The 24,439-nt window shown below is 41.3% G+C and overlaps 1 protein-coding gene across 1 annotated transcript in view; it reads right to left on the reverse strand.

Annotated features, from left to right (window-relative positions):
• The window catches only part of FMN2 (formin 2), a 388,079-nt gene that overhangs the window by 255,628 nt on the left and 108,012 nt on the right, over positions 1 to 24,439 (reverse strand). Inside the window, exons 5-6 of the mRNA XM_063670713.1 lie at positions 16,543 to 18,644; positions 14,083 to 14,227 (exon numbers count right to left, since the gene is read on the reverse strand). Of these exons, the coding sequence (XP_063526783.1) occupies positions 14,083 to 14,227; positions 16,543 to 18,644 (2,247 nt within the window). The remainder of the gene's footprint in view (positions 1 to 14,082; positions 14,228 to 16,542; positions 18,645 to 24,439) is intronic.

The following is a 24,439-nucleotide window of genomic DNA, read 5'->3' on the forward strand; positions in this document are numbered from 1 at the left end:
GGCTGAGGGGTGACTTGGAGTCTGCTATCACAGTTCAGGGAATTTACCAATTCTTTTCTACCATGTTCATCTGGAAACTAGTCACTGGGCTTTTCCCTCTCCAATTGCTCCTGTAAGGGTACAGCCTTGGGTATGTACACAGCTTTCAGACTGCCAGACATGACTGCAATATTATTTTTAAGCCTCGCTTCTTAGGAGTTGCCCCTGTGTCAGAATAGCTTATTGTTTGCTCAGTGTTTTAACAGAGGTATTGAAACTGACCCAATAGTCCCATAGACAGATCTTTTTGATGAACACAGAAATTGATCATTTGGTCTTAATGCTTGAAACTTATATTTGTTTTATCTGAGTTCCTTCCTCCGAAAAGCACCTTCAGGCCTCTAAAAAAGTATCAAAGAACTAAAACTCACCAGCTCACCACACCAGACCCCTCATTCACTATGATTGACTCCTTGCTGCCTGCTAGTTCTTGTTTTATTACACATTGCTACATTTCTCCTCCACTATATAAACCCCTAGTTTTAGTCAGCCAGGGAGATGGATTTGAGACTGAGCTCCCATCTCCTTGGCTGCAGCAAATGATTAAAGCCTTCTTCCTTGGCAATACTTGTCGTCTCAGTGATTGGCTCTCTGTGCGGCAAGCAGCATGAACTAGACTGAACCCCTGGTGTTTCAATAAGAGTATGTTTAAGACTCATGCCAAGACTTAGACTCCCAAACAATAATAGTGGGAGATTTTAACACCCCACTGTCAACATTGGACAGATCAACAAGACAGAAAATTAACAAAGATATTCAGAACTTGAAATCCTTGGTCCTATTAGGACCAAGTGGACCTAATAGACATCTACAGAACTCTCCACTCCAAATCAACAGAATATACATTCTTCTCAGCACCACATGACACTTATTCTAAAATTGAACACATAACTGGAAGTAAAACACTCCTCAGCAAATGCAAAAGAACGGAAATCATAACAAACAGTCTCTCAGACCACAGTACAATCAAATTAGAACTCAGGATTAAGAAACTCACTCAAAGCCACACAACTACATAGAAACTGAACAACCTGCTCCTGAACGACTACTGGGTAAATAACGAAATTAAGGCAGAAATAAATAAGTTCTTTGAAACCAGTGAGAACAAAGACACAACATACCAGAATCCCTGGGACACAGCTAAAGCAGTAATTAAGAGGGAAGTTTATAGCCTAAATGCCTACAGGAGAAAGCAGGAAAGATCTAAAATCAACACCCTAACATCAAAATTAAAAGAACTAGAGAAGCAAAAGTCAACAAATTCAAAAGCTAGCAGAAGATAAGAAATAACTAAGATCAGAGCAGAACTGAAGGAGATAGAGACACGGAAAACCCTTCAAAAAAAATCAATGAATCCAGGAGCTGGTGTTTTTTTAAAAGATCAACAAAATAGACCACTAGCCAGACTAATAAAGAAGAAAAGAGATAAGAAACAAATAGACACAATAAAAAATGATAAAGGGGATATCACCACCGATCCCACAGAAATACAAACTACCATCAGAGAATACTATAAACACCTCTACCCAAATAAACTAGAAAATCTAGGAGAAATGGATAAATTCCTGGACACATACACCTTCTCAAGTCTAAACAAGGAAGAAGTCATATCCCTGAATAAACCAATAACAAGTTCTGAAAATGAGGCAGTAACTGCTAGCCTACCAACCAAAAAAAGCCCAGGACCAGACAGATTCACAGCCGAATTTTACCAGAGGTACAAAGCAGCTGGTACCATTCCTTCTGAAACTGTTCCAAACAGTAGAAAAAGAGGGACTCTGCCCTAACTCATTTTGTGAGGCCAGCATCATCCTGATACCAAAACCTGGCAGAGTCAAAACAAAACAAAAAAATTTCAGGCCAATATCCCTGATGAACATCGATGTGAAAATCCTCAATAAAATACTGGCAAACCGAATCCAGCAGCAAATCAAAAAGCTTATTCACCATGGTCAAGTTGGCTTAATCCCTGGGATGCAAGGCTGGTTCAACAGACATAAATCAAAGATGTAACCCATCACATAAACAGAACCAGTGCAAAAAACCAGATGATTATCTCAATAGATGCAAAAAAGGCCTTCAATGAAATTCAACACCACTTCATGCTAAAAACTCTCAATAAATTAGGTATTGATGGAATGTACCTCAAAATAATAAAAGCTATTTATGACAAACCCACAGCCAATATCATACTGAATGGGCAAAAGATGGAAGCATTCCCTTTGAAAACTGGCACAAGACAAGGATGCCCTCTCTCACCACTCCTATTTAACACAGTATTAAAAGTTCTGGCCAGGGCAATCAGGCAAAAGAAAGAAATAAAGGGGATTCAAATAGGAAGTCAAATTGTCTCCGTTTGCAGATGACATGATTGTATATTTAGAAAACCCCATCATCTCAGCCCCAAATCTCCTTAAGCTGATAAGCAGCTTCAGCAAAGTCTCAGGATAGAAAATCAATGCACAAAAATCACAAGCATTCCTATACACCAATAATAGACAGAGAGCCAAATCATGAGTGAACTCCCATTCACAATTGCTACAAAGAGAATAAAATACCTAGCAATACAACTTACAAGGGATGTGAAGGACCTCTTCAAGGAGAACTGCAAACCACTGCTCAAGGAAACAAGAGAGGACACAAGCAAATGGAAAAACATTCCATGCTCATGGATAGGAAGAATCAATATTGTGAAAATGGCCATACTGCCCAAAGTAATTTATAGATTCAATGCTACCCCCATCAAGCTACCATTGACTTTCTTCACAGAATTAGAAAAAACTACCTTAAATTTCATATGGAACCAAAAAAGAGCCCATACAGCCAAGTCACCCTAAGCAAAAAGAACAAAGCTGAAGGCATCACGCTACCCGACTTCAAACTATACTACAAGGATACAGTAACCAAAACAGCATGGTACTGGTACCAAAACAGATATATAGACCAATGAAACAGAGCAGAGGCCTCAGAAATAATGCTACACATCTACAACCACCTGATCTTTGACAAACCTGACAAAAACAAGCAATGGGGAAAGGATTCCCTATTTAATAAATGGTGTTGGGAAAACTGGCAGCCATATGCAGAAAACTGAAACTGAACCCCTTCCTTACATCTTATATGAAAATTAACTCAAGATGGATTAAAGACTTAAACACAAGACCTAAAACCTGCCGAGGCGGGTGGATCACTTGAGGCCAGGAGTTCGAGACCAGCCTGACCATCATGGTGAAACCCCATCTCTATTAAAAATACCAAAAAAAAAAAAATTAGCTGGGTGTGTTGGTGGGTGCCTGTAATCCCAGTACTTGGGAAGTTGAGGCAGGAGAATTGCTTGAACCCAGGAGGCGGAGCTTGTAGTGAGCTGAGATTGCGCCACTGCCCTCCAACCTGGGTGACAGAGCAAGACTTCATCAAAAAAAAAAAAAAAAATCCGTAGAAGAAAACCTAGGCAATACCATTCAGGACATAGTCATGGGCAAAGACTTCATGATTAAAACACCAAAAGCAATGACAACAGAAGCCAAAATTGACATATGAGATCTAATTAAAGAGCATCTGCACAGCGAAAGAAACTATCATCAGAGTGAACAGGCAACCTACAGAATGGGAGAAAATTTTTGCAATCTATCCATCTGACAAAAGGGCTAATATCCAGAATCTACAAAGAACTTAAACAAATTTACAAGAAAAAAAAATCCCATCAAAAAGTGGGCAAAGGATATGAACAGACACTTCTCAAAAGAGGACATTAATGTGGCCAATAAACATATGAAAAAAAAGCTCATCACTGGTCATTAGAGAAATGCAAATCAAAAACAAAATGAGATACCATCTCATGCCAGTCAGAATGGCGATCGTTAAAAAGTTGGGAAATAACAGATGCTGGAGAGGATGTGGAGAAATAGGAATGCTTTCACACTGTTGGTGGGAGTGTAAATTAGTTCAACCATTGTGGAAGACAGTGTGGCGATTCCTCAGGACCCAGAACCAGAAATACCATTTGACCCAGCAATCCCATTACTGTGTATATACCCAAAGGATTATAAATCATTCTACTATAAAGACATATGCATACATATGTTTATTGCAGCACTGTTCACAATAGCAAAGACTTGGAACCACCCCAAATGCCCATCAATGATAGACTGGATAAAGAAAATGTGGCACATATACACCATGGGACACTATGCAGCCATAAAAAAGGATGAGTTCATGTCCTTTGCAGAGACATGGATGAAGCTGAAAACCATCATTCTCAGCAAACTAACACAAAAACAGAAAACCAAATACTGCATGTTCTCACTCATAAGTAGGAGTTGAACAATGAGAACACATGGACACAGGGAGCGGAACACCTCACTCCGGGGCCTGCCAGGGGATGCGGGGCTGGAGGAGGGATAGCATTTGGAGAAATACCTCATGTAGATGACGGGTTGATGGGTGCAACAAACCACCATGGCACGTGTATACCTATGTAACAAACCTGCACGTTCTGCACATGTATCCCAGAACTTAAAGTATAATAAAAGAAAATAAATAAAATGAGATTAGTAACACACATACACACACACACACACACACACACACACACACACACACACACAAAGACTCATGCCAGTGAAGCTTCTGCTTGGTTTTGATGGGTCTGTATGAGGTTAGCGAATGCTTTCCTGGGGGCACCACATCTTGCTCTGATTGCTCTTGCTTGGGTGGCTGCAGCCTGGCAGGTGTGTATTCACCCTCCCTACTTCCATCGATGATGGTGATCCTTAGAGGGCCCTTCTCAAAGGTCTCCTGTGGTTCTCCATGCTTGCCTGTTATAAAGCTTCTCCAACAGGAGACTGAAAAAATTAGAAATGCCAGCATCCTGCCTCTCCTAGACCAAAATCATAGCCATAGACAGAGTTGTAGAGAGAGAGAGAGAACTACGGTCTTCTTGGCCGCACGTGTCCAGAGTAGAGCAGAGTTGGAGGTGGCCGGTAATGGAGTAGGTTGTGGCTCAACTGTCAGAGACTCTTGCTGTTCTGAGTTTTAGTAGATTTTCTTGAATGACTGTTTCTCCATTTCCTGTGTGCCCTTAGGACAATTTTCAGAGACTTTAAACAACTTTTTGTTACAATTCTCACCAGTTAAGTTGTTGTTTTACTGGGAAGAGGATCCACCAAGTTCCTCACTATCTGGAGAAGATTCTCCTCCAGACAACTTGATAAAGTAATACTTCAGACAGTTTCAAGTCCCAAATTAATTTTAAAGATTCATAAATTAACAATTAACAAAAAATAAAGGTGAAATACTAGATATCTTCCATTTCGTTGTCTGGGCATGGTGGCTCACGCTTCTAATCCCAGCACTTTGGGAAGCTGAGGCAGGAAGATTGCCTGAGCCCAGGAGTACAAGACCAGCCTGGGCAACATGGCAAGTCCCCGTCCCTACAAAATAAAAATTAAAAAGTTAGCCAGGCTCGGTGACCCACACCTAGAGTCCCAGCTACTTGGGAGGCTGAGGTGAGAGGATTGCTCAAGCCAGGGAAGTTGAGGCTGCAGTGAGCCATGATCATACCACAGTACTCCAGCCTGGGAGACAGAGTGAGACCCCGTCTCAAAAAAAATAAATTAAAAAAAAAATTAAAAACCTCCATTTTGAAAATGGTTATGACTTTAAAAAGAAACATTTTATTTTCCATTTATAAAAAGGTTTAAATTAAAGAAACTAAAGACACAAATAAGAACTTTATTTTTTTTTTCCAAGTCTTAAACTTATGCCCTCAAATAACAGGAACTCTTTTTCAGTTTAGGTCACACGAAGTTTGGTTGTGAATAATCTGACTAGTGTCGTCACCAGCATCCCTTCTGGTAGACAAAAGGTAGGACCTATCATAATTGTGACTATGTAGGTCAAATGACGAATAAAATCCTCCTTTGCCCTGAGATTACCCCAAATCCTGTTGCTGTCCATGGTAAAGAAGGATACATCCTGCTATTTCATACCGTGACACCAAAATAAGCTTCAGGTCCAATTAATCTAAATTCAGTCCTCACACTTATTTCTAGTATGACAAACCCGAGGCTGGGTAGAAGGAGGAGAAGGAAACACATTCAGCTAAGATAAATGAATATAAATGATCTACATTCACATTCCTAAAACTCCCAGACAGAAGCACACAAGCGAGGCCTGCTAAATAAGCTGCAAGGAAACCTTTGCTCATGGTGCTATTCTCAAAAATCATCCCTTAATCCTCTCTACATATTTAAACCAAATAAATTCTTCAAGGCCCATTTCAAGTCACATCTCCTCCACACAGCCTTTATCCCAAGTCCAGCCTATATACTCTGTTCAACTTCTGACCACCCACAGTTTGCACTATCTTTAGTATATAGCATGGAACCTGAAGGATAATTCAAGTACAGTCACTTGAATTACTCAAAACTGTCTCTCTTGGGTTGTTCCACAATAAATTAGCCCTCCAGAGAACCTCTGTGCCCTTTCTGGTATTTTAGCTCATTTCCTCTGCTGCAGTCCCTGCTGAAATGGATCAACTGTGCTACCATCAGATCAAAAAAGGAGGCAACAGTGAAAGTGTTCACTGTTTAGTTTTTCCAGTGAAACTAAAGAGGGCTCTCTGCAATAGTGACTCCACTCTAAATTGGCTGTGCTGAGAAAACACTCTCCCATCATCTGCTCCAGATAGAAATATTTTTTTTTTTTTTTAAGAGATGAGATGGGGTCTCACTATGTTGCCTAGGCTGGAGGGCAGTGGCTATCACAGGCACATCATAGCACACTACAGCACACAACAGCCCACCTTGTAGGTGGGTCTACAGGTACATGCCACTGCATCTGGCATTCCAAACAGCATTTATACTCTATTCTATAATCTTTCTTCAATTCCTATGAATTATACACAGAACATTCTAGCCATTAAAAATTAATACCCATTTCTTGTACATTTAGTCCAACAGAATCTTTTTTTGTTTGTTTTTTTTTTTTTGAGACGGAGTCTCGCTCTGTCGCCAGGCTGGGGTGCAGTGGTGCGACCTTGACTCACTGCAACCTCCACCTCCTGGGTTCAAGCAATTCTCCTGCATCAGCCTCCTGAGTATCTGGGACTACAGGCGCACACCACCACGCCCAGCTAATTTTTGTATTTTTAGTAGAGATGGGGTTTCACCATGTTGGCCAGGATGGTCTCGATCTCTTGACCTTGTGATCCGCCCGCCTAGGCCTCCCAAAATGCTGGGATTACAGGCGTGAGCCACTGCGCCCAGCCCAGAATCTTAATATCATGGTATATAAATATAAAATACAAAAGAATTAACTATCTACACTACGATTAAATTGTATGCAATTCCAAAGCACGATTACCCAAATATAATTTCCCTAATACATAATCTAGCAAGGTGAAGGATAATTAGCTTCATTACATTTCCTTTATATTATGCTGGTGTATTTGTGTTATTTTGTTATTTTTTTATTTTTAGCCATTTACTTAGAAGTAGAAAAACAATCTTATTAGCTAAAAGAAAATTTAAAAGCAGAGGTTAATATTATTGCATTCCTTGAATTGATTGGGTATGCTCTACAAATAGTTATAGGAATAGCATCTTCAAAAAAAAAATAAATCTTTCAACATCTTAAACAAATCCAGATTCCACAAAACCTATGTTTGTCTAATTATAGTTTTGAATTTTGATGTGGTTTTCTATGTAAATACATTTTTAAGGCTTGCAATAGGAATGTATTCTATTAAAAGCAGATGTTAAAAGTTACAAAGTACCAAATGTTCATTGTGTATCCCCAAAACAAATCTAAATTGTCTTATTATAAGATATTTAGTGTTTCAGACATTATTTTATGTCTTTGGTCAAAAGACAAATATAACTGTCCAAATCAACCAAAACACACCCTTGCCAGCTACAACTGGAACAATTAACACCAATACAAAACATGTCTTCTATAACATAAATTATCATTCAGTCTGTCACTCTGTAAGCACTGAAATATCTACTAATTACAATAAAATATAGTATTCAATCTAAAAATGAATATCTGCAATAAATAAAACTGCAGCAAAGATCAAAGATAAAATATGTAATCTCTTTTTCCTTTTCATAGCAGCCAATAATACAGTGGCAGGCAATACCTGAAGTGTGCCACACCTGTTCTCCCAGATTCCTCAACATAGTAAGAAGAAGCCTTTTATTGGCAATTACTGTTTCCCGTAAGAACACTTACAGGTATTCTGTTATGTACTCCCATATAAGAGCAACTGAATGATGAATACTTCTTTTCCTGTCGTTATTACACATTTTTATAACTCTTTTTTTTTTTTTTTTGAGATGGAGTCTCGCTCTGTTGCCCAGGCTGGAGTGTAGTGGTGCGATCTTGGCTCACTGCATCCTCCGCCTCCCGGGTTCAAGCAATTCTCCTGCCTCAGCCTCCTGAGTAGCTGGGATTATAGGCATCCACCACCACTCCCGGCTAACTTTTTTGTATTTCTAGTAGAGACAGGGTTTCACCATGTTGTCAGGCTGGTCTCGAACTCCTGACCTCGAACATTTTAAAAAAGTCTTTTTTAGGGGTTAGTTCATCAAGCACAATGGAAAGACTAAACATGATACCAAATATCTAATCCTTAAAGTTAGTATCTGTAATAAGTGTGAATTCTAACAAATCCTTTTATTACCTGCCCTTATAATAAGTAGCACATTTAACTATGTATTTTTTCTGATCAGATTTCCAGAGGCTAAAGTCCAACAAATATTTAACTGTCATACTTTTTCTCCCATTCTCTGGGCAAAGAATTTTAATCTGATAGATTACATAGAAGAAACCCACAAAGAGATTCATTGTGTTGCATTAAATGGTTAGACCAATGTCAGTTATGTACTTTTTAAAAAATATCAGATTCTTCTTTTACACTCTTGCTGACTTCTATGTGCAAATTTACATTCTGGGTATCATGTTCCTTTACAGATCCTTTAAACATGATTAGACATTATTTACCTATGGCTTATTTTACAAAGATGATTCTTTTTTTACCATGGGATAAATGAAATGTAGCATCATTTCACATTTGGCAAGGTTTAACCACAATGGCTGTCTGCCACTAACCACTATTTATATGCCACACAAGCAAGTGGCTCTTATTTTTACTGCTTACAGAAGCTTATGTATTTAAATCTCATACCACTCAAACTTTTATTTAACTGGGCAAATGTCATGTTGGTGAAACCACAGTTTATATACTTGTCAAAATCTGCTAAAATATCGGCCAGGCGCAGTGGTTCATACCTGTAATCCCAGCACTTTGGGAGGCCAAGGTGGACGGATCACCTGAGGTCAGGAGTTTGAGACCAGCCTAACCAACATGGCGAAACCACGTCTCTACTAAAAATACAAAAATTAGCTGGTCACGGTGGCCCGTACCTGTAATCCCAGCTCCTTGGGAGGCTGAGGCAGGAGAATCACTTGAACCCAGGAGGGGGAGGTTGCAGTGAGCCGAGATCACGCCACTGCACACCAACCTGGGCAACAGAGTGAGACTCCACTAAAAAAAAAAAAAAGAAAGAAAGAAAGAAAGAAATCTGCTAAAACATGGTAAAGGTTTTAAAAGTGTCTCACAATTTTATGTATAACCACAGTGATTTAAATACCAAACATATATGAAAAACCAATACACATTCAAATTCTTTTTTTAAAGTATTTAATTCATTTTTTTAAAGTATATATTCTGGTCTCCATATAAAATACTGTACTTATACTCATATAAAATATTCCACATCCATAATTATCACTTAATTAGGAAGAGCAGAGGCTCTGAAGCCAGAAGGCTGGAATCTGAACCTGAGCTCAGCCCCTTACCAGCTTGGAAACATTATTGAATTCTGCTACATCTCTGTACCTGAGGTTTCTGCACTATGAACTGAGGCTAACAGTGCCTGTCTCACAGGAGTAGGAGCATTATATGAGTTGATATAAGTAAAGTGCTAAGAACAGTAACTGGTACATGGTAAATAATGGACACAATATGACTTGTGGTTTCCATGCTTATTATTGTTGTAATAATTGCTACTATTACTACTGCTACTGTGTTTACCAAAATATATTTCCTTATGACATTATTTGATAGAAGATTAACCAAAAACTATGCAACCTTTATTATCAAAATCACTCCCAAGTAAATTCTCTCACTTTCCTGCTAATGAGCTCGGATTAATTTTTTTTTTTTCCTGAGAGAGGGTCTTAATCTGTCACCCTGGCTGGAGTGCAGTGTACTCTCACAACTCACTGCAGCCTCAACCTCCCTGGGCTCAGATGATCTTCCCATCTCAGCTTCCCAAGTAGCTGGGATTACAGATATGCACCACTGCACCCAGCTAATTTTTATATATTTTATAGATTCAGAATTTCCCCATGTTCCCCAGGCTGGTCTCGAAATCCTGGGCTGAAGCCATCCACCTGTCTTGGCCTCCCAAAGTGCTAGGATTATAGGTGTGAGCCACCACGCCCAGTGGGTTAAACTTTTTCATCCTTATTTGATCACCAAAGATCCTGAGGTGACTTAGGGTCATTACAAACATTAAAAATCACTGAACTACCCTGGAATCAGGGAGGAGATTGGACTAAACACTTACTGGCTCTAGAGTCTTCCTTAAAATTGGGCAAGTATGAATGTGTGTGAATGCTAAAGCACGAACATCATATGAGATCACTTTTTCCTTTTCTTTTTTTTTTTGAGATGGAGTCTCACTCTGTTGCCCAGGCTGGAGTGCAGTGGTGCGATCTTGGCTCACTGCAACCTCTGCTTCCCGGGTTCACGCCATTCTCCTGCCTCAGCCTCCCGAGTAGCTGAGACTACAGGCGCTGGCCACCATGCCCGGCTAATTTTTTGTATTTTTAGTAGAGACGGGATTTCTCCATGTTAGCCAGGATGGTCTTGATCTCCTGACCTCGTGATCCACCCGCCTCGGCCTCCCAAAGTGCTGGGATTACAGGCGTGAGCCACGGCTCCTGGCCGAGATCACTTTCTATTTTCCTCTTTATTCCTTAAGAGACGGGGTTCTACATCAGACAATTCTAATGTCAAAGTGTCACACTCATTTGGTTATGAAAAACTATGTCAAACTATATTCTGATAAACTTCTATGTACCTTCTCAGCTAATCTTTTGTGTAATGCTTCAAACTAAAGAAGGATAAATAAAGAAATCATCATAGAACAAACTTAAATCCATGCTCCATGAGAAAAGTATAAAATGCTTTGTCTTAAGTTCTTTGGAGAAAAAAGGATTTGGAAATACAAGATATTCTTCATTTCTATCAGTCTGAGCATCCAAAGAAAATAACCCTCTTTCTCCTTATGCCAAACGGCAATGTGCCCAGCTGAGGAATCTTCTATTATCACACTGAAAACGTCTCTGCCATGACAGTAAAAACAGCACAGGCACCTCGTTAAACACCAGTGCATTCAACCACAGTCTTACTTTCAAGGAGAAGACAGATCACAGAAAAATTATTTGGCTATTTTTAAATATTTAAACAAAAACAGAACTTCCAGCTTCCATTGTATATAAGAAGAATTGCTTGAAATACCTCCATAAACATATGCCACGGCATTAAAGGCTATTAATTTTACTGGAAATGAATCATAAGGTACCAAAATGTCTGCACATACAATCAGTGCACATTTCCCATAAAAACGGGAACAATTTGCATGCATCCTGAAAATACACTTTCCTTAAACAAAATTTTAAATGTCTCAAGTAAATGGAATGGACAGATTTTTCTTCCAAATACAATGAAGTTAAATAAAACTATGTTTCTTCAGCAATCCATCACTTTGTAGTGATTTTTCTCTAACATACATTTAAAAAAATCTTTTGTCCCTCCAAAAACAGATCTGAAATGCAGAGCTCAGCACCAAGACCCAGGCCAAGGAGTTGCTGAATAGGTTTATCTGGAGTCATGATGGAGACTGTCCCATAAACCCTGTTTGAAGCTGAAGGTCAACAGTAGCGTCACTATCAATAAACACAAATGAGGACATTGGCAAAGTCTCTTACTGACAATTTATGAAATGTCTTAATGACAGAATGAGGAGATTATCTTAAGATGATGATGCTCAACACAGATGCACTGTTTATATGCCAAGATACCCCTTCATGCCAACTAGTTTAATGTGAAGTTTGATGATTTAGATATAAATCATATTTCAGTAAGCTAAAACTTAATACTATGTCAAACAGAGAATGAAATCCTACACTCTCGGGCAACCTGGGAGACTTCTTCCTTATCTATATTCCCTTAGCCAAAAAAAAAAAAAAAAAAAAGAAAAGAAAAGAAAAAAAGGGGTGCTGGGAGTAAGGAGAGCATAGCTCAATTTTCTGAGTATTTAGTCCCTGGACGAGAGATGCTCCATGCCACATCTACACATTTGTCAAGTGACAGTTTTGGCTGTCTGACTCTTCTCAATGTAAGCCCCACCCATATTCCTCACCCAGACAGATTTTACATCTCTGACACAACCCAAAAGAAGAGATACGATGATTCAGACTCAGTGTACTATATGCAAATATACCATGGAAAGGATTTTTTAAATATTTATCTCTGCCAGAGAAAATATGATTTTCCATTACTCCTTTTAACATTGTCACCCTGGACTTACTGATTATTATGAAATGAGTAACTTTCTGGTTTTTAATCACTACTGGACATAGCCACTGATATTTATAAAGTCTTCATCCCTTAGTCAGCTGATTAATTTAATAAATATTTATTGAGTGCCTACAATGTGCCAGGTGCCATCTCATTTACTATGTTACTGACCTGAGGTCACCAGCAACCAGTGATAATGCAACAAGCATTTCTAAAAGAATTCAACTGCATAATGTTTGGGTTTACATTATTCTGAGATTAATAAAATGCCTGGGGTGAGCCTGCTCACCCAGCCAAATATGGGTCACAGGGGTCTAGCTGTCCCATTGAAATCCATCTTCTCCTGGCTGGATTTGGCAATGTCCATCTAGTGAGAATTGTCTGCTCTGAAATAAATATCAATGGAAACAACTCCAGGTCATGTGCCTAGCTATTACTTCCGGGTCAGAGGCAAAAATTCGAGGAATCACCCCATTAGCTGGAACTCCTACGGGGCTACTGGGCAAGGAGAACACTGGGGATATCAGCCTCATTTTTCCCTCTTTGCTCCCCAAGACTGAGCTGCTTGCCATTCCTTTGCTTCCAAGACCTCTTTCCTGCCACCCTGCAAAAGTTAAGAAATGTAGCCACTCTCCATTTCAGGGTAAAGACGGGCACCATTAGCAATTCTTTCTATCTGGAGTTCATTATCATGAGGTTTTACTCTACTTTCCAAATGACACCCCTGAGAAATTTATAACAATATCCCTTTATGACAAGTCCAATGGATATATCAGTAGAAAAAAATTGCTTGGAGATGTTTTTCTTGAAATGCACCAATCTTTCTTTTTATGACTCAAAAATGTCACAGGTTAGATCAAAGGATCTAACATAAAATAGAGAGGTTAGAAATGATACAAGATTTCTCTTCCACATTTCAAGTACAGTGTGACTGTTTAACTGGATTCTAATGGCATCCACTTCAGATATAATGCAACAAAATACCAAACACATTATCAGTTACTAAGGATTGGATTTCTTAATTGTTTTCCTTTCCCCACTCTTTCCTTTCTTTCCATCCATAGGAGCAGTCAGATGGATATAAATCAAGTGAAAATTTATTTCTAGGCAACTAATTCTGGAAAAAAACAATGGCCGAGATTTTGGAAATATGTATTATGATGTTACAAATAAAAGTTGGGACATTATCACTGGATGGAGACAATTATGTGTTGTTCTATTTGGACTAGTCTTACTTAACCACATGTTTTAAAGTTCTAACCCTTGCTGTCTGCCTAAGATCCATGGCGGTTTACACAGCCCAAAAACTATTTCAAAGTTTTCTCTAATGACAGTTCACACTTATGCCAGAAACACTGTCCAATATCATAAAGCACAAAAATACTCACTTGTTTAGCCTTCGTCTTTGAGATAGTATCAGAGATAGGTTTCTTTCTCTCCTTTACAGCAGTTTTAGAAAATAATTCCTCAAATTCATGACAATCTATGGATGGCTCTTCAATTTTTTCCCAAATAAGTGAAGTACTGGAGTCTCTAAAATTAAGCAAAAGAACAATAAAACAGCCATCAAACTGAACTACATCACAGTAAGCATAAACAGAAAGGAAGAAGGGGAGGGAGGAAGGCCAGCATGAGGGAAGGAGGGAAAAAAAAGAGAGATAAGAAGGAAAGAATATTCTTCTTCTTTAAGACCACCATTTGTTTGATCAACTTAATGGGAAAGTTAAAATACCATCCATGAACGAAATTTTTCCCCAGAAATAATTTCCAGGAACCCTCAGTCATCAGGCCACTGTATAAAAATGTAAAAACAAAACTTATCTCAGTATAGGCTAGGGAGGCAAGAAATGTCTGATATCTCAAAATCCCAACTTAACAACTTTGCAGATTATTCATGGGTTAAAAAATACATATTTACAGGATGGCATTCTCTCCCTCCTACTGCCTCCCGTCACCCCATTGTTATTTGTCTTCTCAGTGACCGCAGATTCGTGTAGTACCACCTAAAAAGGGTAAACACATTTTTTTAAAAAACAAACCAACAGCAAAACACAAGAACATCCCCTGTCTTATATCTGGAGAAAACGACTTTGAGGCACAGTTTAAAATGAATCACCCACATACATAAGTGGCGTGGTAACAACACAGAAGATGAACTGAAAAATTAAAAGTCATCAGAATATACAGATTCTTGCCCCCTGATATGGTGTAGTGAGTAGAAAAATCCATATAAGAAATGAAAACGAACCTGGCAAATACCCTGTTTCTAAATGCATGCCATATCACACAAAGGAAATTCAAGGAATCATGAAACATTAGAACAAGGAAGCCCCAGTCAGGTTTAAAGTGTGAGTTTTTCCCTGCCACCTACACATTCCACAGCCAAGTATCACAGCGTTGTCTCAATGACTAGGGAACACAGGCTATAGATGACGCATGAATGTATAAAGTACCACCAGAATACCTGGTGGAAAGTATTCTTTTATGATGATCATTCCCAGCTATGATTGTATGACTTTGTATTGCGTTGCCAATGATCGACAGAAGTGCCATGAAATTTTCAAAACTAAATTATTTCACACTTGGGGTGTGGATATGTGTATTTTTGTGAAGCATGTTTCTGAAGAAAGCCTACAAGATGGGACTGTAAAGCAGGGCTGTGCATTTTATTTATTATTTATTTATTTATTTATTTATTTTTTGAGACGGAGTCTCGCTCTTTCGCCCAGGCTGGAGTGCAGTGGTGCAATCTTGGCTCACTGCAAGCTCCGCCTCCCTGGTTCATGCCATTCTCCTGCCTCAGCCTCCCTAGTAGCTGGAACTACAGGCGCCCGCCACCACGCCTGGCTAATTTTTTGTATTTTTAGTAGAGACGAGGTTTCACCGTATTAGCCAGGATGGTCTCAATCTCCTGACCTTGTGATCCACCCGCCTTGGCTTCCCAAAGTGCTGGGATTACAGGCGTGAGCCACCGCGCCCGGCCAGGGCTGTGCATTTTAAAGTGTGCACTAAACCATGCTCCAGAGTCAGTTTACCTAAGAATTTTATTTGCAGCCGGGCACGGTGGCTCACGCCTGTAATTCCAGCACTTTGGGAAGCCAAGGTGGGCAGATCACAAGGTCAGGAGATCGAGACCATTCTGGCTAACACGGTGAAACCCTGTCTCTACTGAAAATGCAAAAAAATTAGCCGGGCATGGTGGCGGGCGCCTGTAGTCCCAGCTACTCAGGAGGCTGAGGTAGGAGAACGGCGTGAACCTGGGAGGCGGAGCTTGCAGTGAGCCAAGGCTGCGCCCCTGCACTCCAGCCTGGGCAACAGAGCCAGACTCCGTCTCAAAAAAAAAAGAATTTGATTTACATTTTTAAGCTGTTTGTCAGAAATGGAAACTTGAAGTAGTAAAAGCAAAAAGTAGATTCTTACATGGAAAATAATTTGGCTACAAATGTCTCCGCTTACCTGCCCTCATTCATTTTCCAAAGGGCATATAAGCATACTTCCATTGGGATTTAGGCATAAGTTGCAGTCTTATAACTAGATAACAGAGCATGTATTTTAAGAAAAATATATCCCTCAATCTTTAAGAGATATATCAATAACTACATAGATGGGTATACCTACATCTTATACGTTGATACATATATGTATTTATTTTACATCTTTGGTACTTCTGGAGAAAAGCCTAAAGCTTTAAATAGCAAACTGCTGCACTATATATTGATGTAAAAATCTAGACAAGTTTTAGAGTTGTGCTTAAAATTACATTCAACGGTAATTTTCCAGAGTTTGAAGGTAAACACTTCCCTAACATTGACACACACTGTGCAAAGACGAGCTCACTTTCATGTTACCTTTTACTATGTAGTTGAATCCTGGTCCAGTAAAGAGGCTTCATTGGTCGACAAGGCTCTATGGGCTGCTTCCTACTCCCTTTGTCCTGATTCATCCCTAATCCAAACAAGCCACTTGGCAATGGAGGAGGAAGAAATCCACACACCTGTGGGGTTGGTAAAGTGCTACTCCCAACTTGTGGGAGGAGTGGAGGGCCTGATGCAGGAAGCAGAGGGGGCGGTGGGATTCCTGTCCCAGGTGGAGGGAGTGGGGGAGCTGGAGCAGGTGGAATCCCCATACCTGGCAAGGGAGGAGGTGGGGGAATCCCAGCACCAGGTAGAATGGGCGGAGGAGGTATTCCCGCTCCGGGTAGAGGGGGCGGAGGGGGTATTCCCGCTCCGGGTAGAGGGGGCGGAGGGGGTATTCCCGCTCCGGGTAGAGGGGGCGGAGGGGGTATCGCCGCTCCGGGTAGAGGGGGCGGAGGGGGTATTCCCGCTCCGGGTAGAGGGGGCGGAGGGGGTATTGCCGCTCCGGGTAGAGGGGGCGGAGGGGGTATTCCCGCTCCGGGTAGAGGGGGCGGAGGGGGTATTGCCGCTCCGGGTAGAGGGGGCGGAGGGGGTATTCCCGCTCCGGGTAGAGGGGGCGGAGGGGGTATTGCCGCTCCGGGTAGAGGGGGCGGAGGGGGTATTCCCGCTCCGGGTAGAGGGGGCGGAGGGGGTATCGCCGCTCCGGGTAGAGGGGGCGGAGGGGGTATCGCCGCTCCGGGTAGAGGGGGCGGAGGGGGTATTCCCGCTCCGGGTAGAGGGGGCGGAGGGGGTATTCCCGCTCCGGGTAGAGGGGGCGGAGGGGGTATTGACGCTCCGGGTAGAGGGGGCGGAGGGGGTATTGCCGCTCCGGGTAGAGGGGGCGGAGGGGGTATTGCCGCTCCGGGTAGAGGGGGCGGAGGGGGTATTGCCGCTCCGGGTAGAGGGGGCGGAGGGGGTATTGCCGCTCCGGGTAGAGGGGGCGGAGGGGGTATTGCCGCTCCGGGTAGAGGGGGCGGAGGGGGTATTGCCGCTCCGGGTAGAGGGGGCGGAGGGGGTATTGCCGCTCCGGGTAGAGGGGGCGGAGGGGGTATTGCCGCTCCGGGTAGAGGGGGCGGAGGGGGTATTGCCGCTCCGGGTAGAGGGGGCGGAGGGGGTATGCCCGCTCCGGGTAGAGGGGGCGGAGGGGGTATGCCCGCTCCGGGAAGTGGGGGCGGAGGGGGTATGCCCGCTCCGGGAAGTGGGGGCGGAGGGGGTATGCCCGCTCCGGGAAGTGGGGGCGGAGGGGGTATTCCCGCTCCGGGAAGTGGGGGTGGAGGGGGTATGCCCACTCCGGGAAGAGGAGGGGGAGGGGGTGGCAGCATTTCTATACCCGGCAGAGGAGGAGGTTGGGGAATGGTTGTACTGGGCAGAGTAGGCACTGTCATGCCAGGGAGAGGGGGAGGTGGGGGAGGCACCATGCCCAGGCCAGGCATGGAGCTGGAGGACTCTGTGCAAGGCAGAGGTGGTGGAGATGGGATGGTACAGCTGTTTTTAAAGGCGGAGGAAACAGTGTGTTCATGGCTGGTTTGAAACTCGGTAGAAAGAGAAGAATGGGGCGGCTGTGACCCAGCCTGTCCTTGACCAGCAGACCACAGAAGGGATGGAGGTGGTGGAGGCTGTGAGATGCTCTGTGTGGGCTGATGGCTGTCGAGCTGGACTGATATTCGCCTTGGAGACACAATCAAAGAAATCTCTGAACAAAACTTTGTCTGAGGTCCACTCTCAGCCCCAGGGGGGCATGGAGGACGGCCTGGCAGCGCATCCACAGGAGGCAGCGTCAGTACCCCGCCCTCTTCCGTCGGGGAAGTCTGTATCGATTTCGCCTCTAAAATCCTTTGATGCCGTACTTCCTTTTCTTCTAACCTGAGAGCATCGAGACACACATCGCCTGAGGCTGTTACTCCATTCTCAAGCCCTTGACGACCACTGGCCACCTCTGTGTCCAGGGCAGGATACTGCCTCTCTAGTTCAGCTATTTTGGTTCTCAGATCCTCAATAGTCTGTTCCAGCTGCTGAATTACAGTGGCCTGTCCCTCAGACTTCATGTCAACAACTTCCTGAAGGGCGACAAGGACAGACATAGTTAGTTATGAAATAAGGAAAAATTCAAATAGCAAAAAATTAAGCAACATTATATCTGTTTGTTGTCATACTTCCAGAAGAACTCCTTGAGAGAAAGATGGTATTAATATTTCTCTGTGTCTCCTGGCTTGCACCCTGAGATTTCAAAGTGGTTAACACACGTGACTTACCACAGAATCCTAAGTCCACATCTGTCTCATTCTCAAATGATACCATTGAGGACAAATAGACCACTGAGAACGGGGAAGAAAGTTCTGAGGGATAAACCAGTTTATTTATAAGATAGCCTTCTTTCCAGCCTAGGAACATTTGTTTTTAGGATGTTCCCTAAAAACATTTTAAAGGTAATCCTGAATTTTAAAGGTAATCACTGCTTTTTAAAAGTGATCACTGAATGAATGTTTAATAATAATATATAAAATATTTTTGATATCCATATGGGCAAGACAAATGCATTATGAGCATGTGCCATACCACTTACATTACGTTTACTAGAACTTTAATATTTTACCTAGGGTATTTCAGGAAGTGATAACTGACGGTTCTCCACAATTTATAAAGACGGCTGATGGCCAGACATGGTGGTTCACGCCTGTAATCCCAGCACTTTGTGAGGCTGAGGTGGGAGGATCACTTGAGATCAGGAGTTCGAGACCAGCCTGAGCAACATAGCAAGACTGCATCTCTACTAAAAATTTAAAAAATTAGCTGAGCACGGTGGCACATGCCTGTAGTCCCAGCTACTTGGGAGGCTGAGGCGGAAGGACAGCTTGAGCCCTGGAGTTCGAGGTTGCAGCAATCTATGATCACACGCCACTGCACTGCACTCCCGCCTGGGAAACAGAGTGAGACACTGTCTCAAAAAAAAAAAAAAAAATGGCAGATAACAACTGGCCAACATATGGGGCACTCTGACATCTAAGTGGTATCTTCCTTTCCTAAAACTCACAATCAACCAGGAGCCCTTCAAGAAAAAAAAAAATGTTTTGAGTAGAAAGAAGGGCATTGCCTTCTTAAGGGTAAATTTAATATGAATAACAGATGAAAAGAGAGGAAGAAGGAATTGATAGAGAGAAAGGAAGACAAACAAACATAGGAAGACAAGCCCCAGTCTTGTGGAAACTGCAGTGTCAATCATACTTTAATTACTGCTCATACAGATGTGGATTTGCTCACTCAAGGCTGGAATAAAAGGGAAAGAGAGGATGAGAGACTTCTTGTGTTGAGAACTATTTCTTCAGTGTTCCAGGGTTTCCTGCAACACTCCAGAGTGTTCCAGAGAGTTCCAGATGATCCCCATAGGCCACGGTAAAGAGCCATAGGTCCACATGCACACTCTTCTTACCCACCTGGGAGGCTGACACTTATACTCCAGACTTGATTTTTACATATTGTGGAAGAATAATTAACAGGTAATATAAAGATAATATTAAGTATGAAACTAAACTCTTACCCTGCTTGCTAAGGTTAAACTCTGGATCCAAGAAATATCTCCATAAAGTGAAAAGCAAACATCTTCTTTATTAAATCTAAACAGACATCCAACCCATTTGCAGTGGATAAAATGCAGATAGACAAGACAGAAAGGGTATTTACTACAAATGAGGCATTTTTGGGTGCTACGATAGCTGTGATAAAAAATCTTTAGAGCAACTTTTTCCCCCCCATCTCTATGAAGGAAACGTAAACTTTTTTTTTTTCTTTTTTTTTTTTTTTTTTTGCGACAGAGTTTTGCTCTTGTCGCCCAGGCTGGAGTGCAATAGCGTGATCTGAGCTCACTGCAACCTCTGCCTTGCAGGTTCATGCAATTCTCCTGCCTCAGCCTCCTGAGTAGCTGGGACTACAGGCATGTGCCACCACGCCCGGCTAATTTTTGTATTTTTAGTAAAGACAGGGTTTCAGCACATTGGCCAGGCTGGTCTCAAACTCCTGACCTCAGGTGATCCACCCACCTCGGCCTCCCAAAGTGCTGGGATTACAGGCGTGAGCCACCGCGCACGGCCTGGAAATGTAAACTTAATAGTCCTTCCTTTTTTCCACAACAGAGTCTTGCTACATTGCCCAGGCTGGCCTTGAACTCCTGGGCTTAAGCCACCCTCCCAGCTCAGCAACCCAAGTCGCTAGGACTATAGGCACACACCACTGCACCCTGCTAAATTTAGTAATCTTAATCCTAACCTCTGTTACTTCTTCCTTGGAAACTATATCTTTTGCTACAACATTTAACTTGCTGAAGGTCAATCATGATGTTTGCTGACAGCTGAAGACAACCAGTAATTTAGAGACACAGCCCCTACAAAGGGTTGATTTCCTTAATTTTCTATTGTTAAAAAAAAGAAGTAGCCCTTACTATGAAAGGAAACTGAAAAATAATTGACTTTTCAACTAATAAAGGAATGTAACACACTTTAATAGGCAAGATTTTTGAGAATTTATATGTTATTCAGGCATATATACACGCACATACACACCCCTTAAAAGCTCATTATTTTACATCTACACAAAAGACTGAAGTATTTGTAATGCACAGTTTGGGAAAAACTATATTGCCTTGTAGTTTTTAAGTAGCCCATAGTGAAAAAAAATAACCTTTTTTTATGATTTAATTCCATTTTAAGTTCTGGGATACATGTGCAGGACATGCAGGTTTGTTCCATAGGTCAACGTGGGCCATGGTGGTTTGCTGCACCCATCAACCCATCACCTAGGTATGCCCAGCATGCATTAGCTGCTTATCCTGATGCTGTCCCTCCCTTTACTCCTCCTAACAGGCCCCAGTGTGCCTTGTTCCCCACCTGTGTCTATGTGTTCTCACTGTTCAGCTCCCACTTATAAGTGAGAACATGCGGTGTTTGATTTTCTGTTCTTGTGTTAGTTTGCTGAGGATAATGGCTTCCAGCTCCATCCATGTCCCTGCAAAGGACATGATCTCATTCCTTTTTGTGTCTGCATAGCATTCCATGGTGTATATATCCACATTTTCCTTATCCAGTCTATCATTGATGGGCAATCGGGTTGACTCCATGTCTTTGCTATTATGACTAGTGCTGCAATGAACATATGTGTGAATGTATCTTTATAATAGAATGATGTATATACTCCTTTGGGTACATATCCAGTAATGGGGTTGCTGGGTCAAATGCTATTTCTGGTTCTAGGTCTAGGAATCGCCACACTGTCTTTCACAATGGAACATAACTATTGTTAACGTCCTGTATGGCCACTATACATAATTCTACTCTCCAATTGTATGATGATAGTAAGTACAAGTTCTCCACCATCGCCTTCTCTGACTTCAAGAAACCCTCCAACTTCTGCATGATTAACAAGTTCACTTTATGCTGCATTTGTATCATGTGGTTTAAAACATCCAAAAATCACTGATAAACTGATCCTGCCAAACTAAAACATGGTGGATAATAACAGATGGTCTGTGTTAAAAGGAGAGGGGTTTGGGATTGGATCTAATTTTATAAATGATCGATTTATTAGTGTTTATTGTTCTGTTACGTATTTATTTTTTAAACAAAGTCATAATTGAGGGTACTTAGGTAATAAAAAGTTGAGAAAATAAAGAATTGATACACCCCATAAGCTTCAAATGTTTTCAAATGTAAGATGCAATAAGAACCAGAGCTAAGAAATGGGAGAGGAAGTAGTGATAAGAGGACAAAATTCCAAATCTGAATCTTTAATAAACACAGCAATGCTAGCCTTGTGGTGCCAGGAAGGCGGAAGAGTCAAAAAATTCATAAAGATGATAACAGACTGCAAAGATGAAAGACTAAAATTTTTATCAACAAAACTTTTTTGTACAAATCATTTTTATAGAAGAGAACATGAACAAAGAGTTGAGGGCAACAAACTGTCTGCTTCTTACATTATTCCCACTGTACAGAGAACAAAAAACCAACTTGCTAGAATCTTCACTCTCCCTACGACCTATCCTTACCTGCACCCTAAAATCCCGGCCGGCCCTGTATTAATGTTACAATCCCCCTTTTCTATTCCACAAAAGCAGAGCAATTAAGTGCATCTCAAACCTTAACGGACTAGCCTGTAAAATAAGGCCACCAATTCACTACTACAGAGTAGCCAAATGTATGTAGGATTTGGGGCTCTGAATTTAGCTAAGAGTCTTCAAAGAATCTTATCTGGCCTTCCTTATCCAGGGCTATCAGTCAAGGGCCAGCTGGCTCTCAGAGAGTACCAATTCAGAAAGTCAGCTGAGATATTTCCTGTAGAGCACTCTAGAGAAAGCTCCATTGCTTGTCAGAAGTAAGAGCTGATTTCTAATATAGGTTGTTTTCTTCCAGGGATTTATAAAGAAATTTACATGGCAGATATCAGTAATTATCAGGAAAAAAGGCCATACATTTTCTTGCCATTTAAGCAAACACCCTACTCTCAGGACCCACACAAAGTGGAATGAAGCTCTGCGGGGCCCACCCTCCCACACAGCCTGGATTTAATCTCAAAGAGACTGCCAGGCGCTCTGTTGTCTGTGGAAAGCCCTCCAGTTAGGAGCCTATTCCTCTGTGTCCAGTGCCTGGAACTTAATCTTGTCTCTTCAGGGTGCAGCTAGATAGAGCCTATCAGATTCTCAGAGGACCTGACAATGAAGAGATGCACTTTTCATTATCTTTAGCCTTCTACAGTTTTCAGAAAGACTCTCACTCAGCATTTCCAGTAATTGTGCAACAGTTTACCGAAGGCTAATGGCTTTTCCTATCAAAAAATTTAAATAAATTTTGTTGTAAAAAATGAAAAAAAAAAAGTAACCTTGGCAATTTTGTACAGAACCTATATAATGGATGCATCCTTATAAATGAAGGAAGGTTAAATCTATTTTTAGTTAGTCAATACAATAATTAATGTGCTTTATAGATTACGAATTTTGAGATTATTTGTACTTTAAAATACTGTTTCAAAACCCTAAATCATAAGTGGTAGAGTCTGCCATCTATGTTGGCTCAATAATTATATACAGTAAGTCAGCCAAAATTCCTCCATTCCTGTATAATCTTATATGTGGGCGGTGATGGTTAGCTCTTATAAATTGTTTGAACACTTGCGTATCACAAAATACAAGTTTCCATTAAAAAATAAAATGTTCACCAAAAATATTTTTCCAAACAGAAGATTATCTGATTCCCAGAAAAAGAAAACATTACTGTAACATTAAGGTTACAACTGTCAAAAAAGAAGCCAAGATACACTCAAGTAAAGCTTTTGCTGAAAAGTTAATTTGCTCATCTTTGAAACTTTATTATGTTTATTATGTAAGCAGGATACTTTTAAAGCCTAGAATTTAAAAGCTGCTTATTGGTAAGTTAACACTGTAATAATTTATTTTATAAATTTTAACATGAGATATATAATTAATTTTCTACCATATTTAGATTTTTCAAATTCTGCTAAATTCTAAAGCAACATTACTGGCAAGTTAGGATACCTCTAGACATCTGTAAAATAGGAATTCTGTTCTTCACAGAAGCATATAAATTCTCTACTTGTCATATTCTTTTTCGTTTGTTTTTTGAGACGGAGTCTCACTCTGTCACCCAGGCTGGAGTCCAATGGCGCAGTCTCAGCTCATTGCAACCTCTGCCTCCTGGGTTCAAGCAATTCTCCCTCATCAGCCTCCCGAGTAGCTGGGACGACAGGCACAAGCCACCATGCCGGGCTAATTTTGGTATTTTTAGTAGAGAAGGGGTTTCACTATGTTGGCCAGGCTGGTCTCAAACTCCTGACATCGTGATCCGCCCGC

Source organism: Pongo pygmaeus, chromosome 1, assembly GCF_028885625.2.
Source record: "Pongo pygmaeus isolate AG05252 chromosome 1, NHGRI_mPonPyg2-v2.0_pri, whole genome shotgun sequence".
Lineage (NCBI taxonomy): Eukaryota > Metazoa > Chordata > Mammalia > Primates > Hominidae > Pongo > Pongo pygmaeus.